This window comes from Nannospalax galili, unplaced genomic scaffold (assembly GCF_000622305.1).
Source record: "Nannospalax galili isolate Female #2095 unplaced genomic scaffold, S.galili_v1.0 scaffold927, whole genome shotgun sequence".
NCBI lineage: Eukaryota > Metazoa > Chordata > Mammalia > Rodentia > Spalacidae > Nannospalax > Nannospalax galili.
In genome coordinates, this window is record NW_008357039.1 from 183,398 (window position 1) to 188,795 (window position 5,398).

Here is a 5,398-nt window from a genome sequence, read left to right on the forward strand (position 1 = left end):
GGGATGTGTGTGACATCCATCTGCCACACTTGTAGAGGAGAAATCCCTCTGGGGTTCACTCCTGTATAAGGAGTGGGGAGGAACTGGCAGCAATTTTGACATTGGGTGACAATGTCACGGGCTTCTTTTCTTGTTAATGAGAAGCGTTTATGCAATGTTTCTGAGGTGACATGAAACCTCTCATGAAACTCTTTGGCAGCTTGCAAAGAGGAGTCAAGGGCCAAGGCAACTAGTCTGGTGGCCTTGTCGGCTAAATCATTGCCAAGGGCCATTGGTCCAGGGAGGCCCGAATGGGTCCTAATATGTGTAATATAAAAGGGTGTACTCCTCTTAAATAAACAATCTTGTATTTTCTGAAAAAGGGCAGCCACCCTGCTGGTTGGTTTTATAACACCAGCTGTCTCTAGCACAGCAACTGCATTAACTACATAGGATGAGTCAGAAATAATATTAAGAGGACCTGAAAACTTTTGAAGAACCTCCAACACAACCAGACATTCTACTATTTGAGGAGAGGTTTCTGCATATTGTCGTGAGAACACCTTGGAACCCATGACATATGCCCCCTTCCCATTCTTGGAGCCATCTGTATATATCATCAATCCCTCTTTCAGTGGAATGGGAGATGTAACTCGGGGAAAGACTACAGGATGGAGGGCTGCAAACTGCAGCAAAGGATGCCTTGGATAGTGATTATCAATTCTCCCCGAGAAGGTGGTAACTAGTATGGCCCAGTCATTTGAGGTGGCAGCTAATGTTTGCACCTGAGAGGAATTATAGGGGACCAAGATAGATGTAGGGTGCTTGCCAAAGTGTTCTATAGCCAATTTTAAGCCTTTAAGTGCAAGTTGAGCTATAGCCGTGGGGTACCAGTCAATTATTTTTTGGGGGGAAGCGTTCGGGTGAACCCATAACAGGGGTCCTTCCTGCCATAAAACCGCAGTGGGCAGCTTTCTTGTTTTAAAAACATAGAGACAAAAAGGTTGAGAGCTGTTAATGCGACGTAACTGTGCTTTCTCTATTGCCTCCTCTACTAGGAGGAGTGCTGTTTCCGCAGCAGGGGTCAAGGATCGAGGGGAAGTAATATGGGTGTCCCCCTCCAAAATGTCAAAAAGAGGTTTTAAATCCGCTGTGGGAATTTTGAGAAATGGGCGAAGCCAATTAATATCTCCCAATAATTTTTGGAAATCATTTAAAGTGCACAAATCTTTTCTATAAATTTTTATCTTTTGTGGACGAATCACATCAGGGAGAATAACAGTGCCCAGGAATTGGCCTGTATCAGAAAACTGGACCTTTTCAGTGGCGACTTGAAGTCCCCAGTATTGCAAAGCTTTCACCAGCTGTGGGTAAGCTTTTTCAAGGGTCTCTCGCTCTTGATGACACATGAGCACATCATCCATGTAATGAATAATAGTTATCGCAGGAAATTTTTCTCTAATAGGCTTTAGAGCCTCCTGTACATACAGTTGACATATGGTGGGACTGTTGGCCATCCCTTGAGGCAGCACTCTCCATTGAAATCTCTTATCTGGCTCCATATGATTAATTGAAGGGATGGTAAAAGCAAAGCGCTGCCTGTCAGAGACATGCAGGGGGATAGAAAAGAAGCAGTCCTTTATATCTATAATGATTAAGTTCCAATCCTTAGGCAGAGCAGAGAGGACCGGAAGTCCCCGCTGCACTGCCCCAAGGGGATACATTTGCTCATTAATAGCTCTTAGGTCATGTAATAACCTCCATTTTCCAGATTTCTTTTTTATCACAAAAATCGGGGTATTCCAAGGGGAGGTAGATGGCTCTATATGCCCCAAAGCCAGCTGCTCAGTGACCAGATCAGTTACTGCAGCCAATTTTTTGGAGGTCAAAGGCCACTGAGGAACCCACACCGGAGCCTCCGTTTTCCATGGTATGGGCCGTACTGCCTCAGTGGCACCTAGGAAAAACCCAGGCCTTGTCTGCCTTGATTTGGGTTGGGTGCTATGGGTTCTGTACACCCCTGTTCACAACACCCCAGCCCTTTTCCTCTCTCATACCCCATTTTCTTCATATTTGGATTGCTTGTGGTGAATATTCATTGGACAGAGTAAGCCCGAGGTCGTGCATAACATCCCGTCCCCATAGGTTGACAGGTAAAGGGAGGACATAAGGAGTGAATCTTCCCTCCCGCCCTTCCGCCGTCTTCCAAGTGAGGGCGGAAGAGCTGATTGTGGGATGGGCACTATAACCCAAACCCTGTAATGAATGGGAAGCCTCGGTAATCGGCCAAGACCTTGGCCACCAATGGGAAGAGATGATGCTCTTATCTGCCCCAGTATCTAGGATGCCTTCAAAACTCTTACCATTAACCTGTAGGAGCAGCTTCGGCCTATTTTGTAGGCTGACAACTAAATAGGCTGAGTCCTGACCCGAGGATCCCATCGGCCTATTTCTAAATTCCTGGTGGGTACTTGGAAGGAGTAGCAACTGAGCTATCCTATCCCCTTTACTGATAGAAAATATGCCTTTAGGGCTAGAGCACAAAACCTGAACCTCAGGGGTACGCTGATTGTCAATTATGCCAGGGTGAACAATCAATCCTTGCAGGGTGAGTGACCCTCGGCCCAGAAGGAGCCCTACAGTCCCTTGAGGAAATGGTACGGGCAAACAGGCAGGTATGGGCTGCACTCCCATTTGAGGCATCAATAAGAAAGCGGAGGAGGCGCGCAAGTCCACTCTTGTGTCATCCCCAAGGGGGCTTTCTCCGGGGCCTTGATGAACCGGTTCCCATATTTTTGTGGGCCCTGGGACCATGGGCCCGCTGCCCCGTTTTTTGGATCCTCATTGATAAAGGTTGCCTTAGGAGGGAGGACATTACCTCTCAAATCCCTAACCGAGCGACATAGGTCTGCCTTATGATAGCCCTTGCCGCAGCGGGTGCAAAGAGCAGGGGCGGCCCTCTGATTTCTACAGTCTCTTTTCATGTGTCCGGGCTTTCCCCAGTTAAAGCAGACCCTTTTTTCGGGCCCCTTAGGGGGGCGTCTCTGGGACTGTAAAATGGCTGCTGCCAGCCCTGCATTGGTAAGAGGGCCCCCTAACTCTCTACAAACCCTAAGCCAGTCCTGCATCCCTTTGTTTTTTCTAGGGGCAATGGCGGCACGGAATTCCTGAGTGGCTTGTTCAAAGACAAGCTGTTCGACAAGAGGCATGGCTGTCTCAGAGTCTCCAAAAATGCGCCCTGCCGCCTCCGTCATCCTAGCCACAAAATCAGAAAAAGGCTCTTGAGCTCCTTGTATAATCTTTGTTAATTGGTTACCTCCCTCACCCTTCCTAGAGAGTGCCTTCCAGGCCCTGATGGCAGTGCTCGAGACTTGTTGGTATGCTCCCCAGGGGAAATTTGTTTGATTGGTTGCATAGCATCCCTGCCCTGTCAGCATGTCAAAAGTCCATTCTTGCTGTTCTGGTGTCAAAGATATAGCATTGGCCCTGGCATGTTCTTGAGCTGCTTCATGCCAAAGGGCCTTCCATTCCATAAACTGGCCCATGCTGTTAAGCGTGGCCTTGGCTATTGTTTGCCAATCAGTAGGTGTCATGGAGTCTCTCGCCAGCCTGTCCAATTGTGCCAATGTGAAATTGGCGGTGACGCCATACTTTCTGACTGACTCTGCTAATTCCTTTATTTGATTATATTCCACGGGTGCGTATACCCGCCCATTCTCTAGGCCTTCAAAGACAGGGAAGGCCGAACGTAACTTCCTCCGCACTTTATCAGATAGGAGGGAAAAAGATCCTCGGCGGACCTCATACGGAGGGGACGCTGAGGGGGCCACTTGTGAAGCGGCCATCACAGAATGTGAATGTTTTTGGTGTCTCTTGTTGCCTTGTACATGATCATCTGGATGATATCTTTCTTCCTCATACTTCGCTACTTCCTCATCTAGCTCCGCCTCCTCCTCCGGGTCAAGGCTCTCGTCCTCAGAGCTCCCAGGGCTTCCTGAACTACTTAATTGCAGAGCCTTTAGTTCTCGGACGGGGTATATACTAGTCCCTTTGTCCGGCCTCTCGACAGGCAAAGAATCTCGAGAGAGAGAACAGACTGCTACGGTACTCTTCGTATACATACAAGGGAAAGAGGCCTCCTCTTCGTACTTAAGTCTAACCAAGAACGTGAAGGACTTGTACAATAAAAAATTTAAGATACAGAAGAAACTGAAGAAGATACCAGAAGATGGAAAGACCTTCCATGCTCATAAATTGGTAGGACTGATAATGCAAAAAAATGTCCATCCTGCCAAAACCAAGGTACAGATTCAACACAAGCCCGACAAAAATTGCAGCACAATTTTTCACATAAGAAAGAATAATCTCAAATTCCACATAGAAACACCAAACAGAAGAGAAGCCAACCGAAACAAACCCTTAAAAGAAGAGATCCTGGAGGCAGCACCATTCCTGATTTCAAATTACACTACAGAGCTATGCTAATAAAAACTGCGGTAGTGGCATAAACAGACACACAAATCAGGGAAACAGAATTGAAGGTTCTGAGACAGTGTATTCGAAGCTAAAATCCCACGGCATATTTTGCAACATCTTAGCATAGAGACTCAATAACCTTTTGTGCAGACTAAAATGAACTTGATTTCAATCTGAAAAATCTCCTTCACAATACGTTAAACAACCCTGCAATGCTTAACTCACTATCTTTGGGAGTTGCTACCCAGTGTTTCAAATACCTACTTGCCTGTAGTTTATGGGGAAAGGGGCAGTAGCCTCACTCTGGTCCATTAGTACTTCTGCTCCTCACCATGTAGGCGTTGACCCACAGGTCCATGAGGACTAGCTTGAAATTAAGATAAAGAATCATGGACTAGTTTTCTGATAGAATTGTTATCTGTTTTAACTCCATAGTTCAAAACTGAATTTCATGTTTTTAAACTTCACATTTCAACTTTACATGAGCTATACCAGGAATGGAGGCAAATACCCCCATCTCCTGCTCCCGCCAACAATGGTTACTGTAATGGTTAAATGTTTGTAAACCTGATTGGATTGAGATTTGCCTAGGTGATGAGTCAGGCACAGTATCTACCTGTGAGGACAGTTCCAGGTAGAATTAACTAAAGGAGAAAGACCCATTTTGAATGTGGGTGGCACATGCATAGGGCAGGGACTTCCCATGGGATAAAGGGATACAGAGAGAGGGAGAGCTCACTAGCGGTACTCTCTCACCAGCTGCTTGGCTTCATCATGTCTTCCCCATCATGATGCACTGAGTCTTCTGAGATCATGGGTTAAAATCATCCTCCCTTAAGTTGCTTTGTCTGGGTGCAGGGCTGACAGGGTCATATTCTGTTACATGGCAGGTGCACATGCCTACCATGTTGTCTATCTCTAGTTCCATTCAGAATCATTCTCA

At 46.6% G+C, this 5,398-nt stretch overlaps 1 protein-coding gene across 1 annotated transcript; it reads right to left on the reverse strand.

Annotated features, from left to right (window-relative positions):
* Window positions 1-2,681: 2,681 nt before the first annotated feature.
* Window positions 2,682-4,100, reverse strand: LOC103751532 (igE-binding protein-like). The gene has a single exon (XM_008855024.1). The coding sequence runs from the start codon at window positions 4,098-4,100 to the stop codon at window positions 2,682-2,684; it is 1,419 nt and encodes a 472-aa protein (XP_008853246.1).
* Between the last annotated feature and the right edge of the window lie 1,298 nt (window positions 4,101-5,398).

Coding starts and splice junctions, on each gene's coding strand:
- LOC103751532 (XM_008855024.1), bottom strand. CDS start 4,100: ATGTATACGAAGAGTACCGTAGCAGTCTGTTCTCTCTCTCGAGATTCT.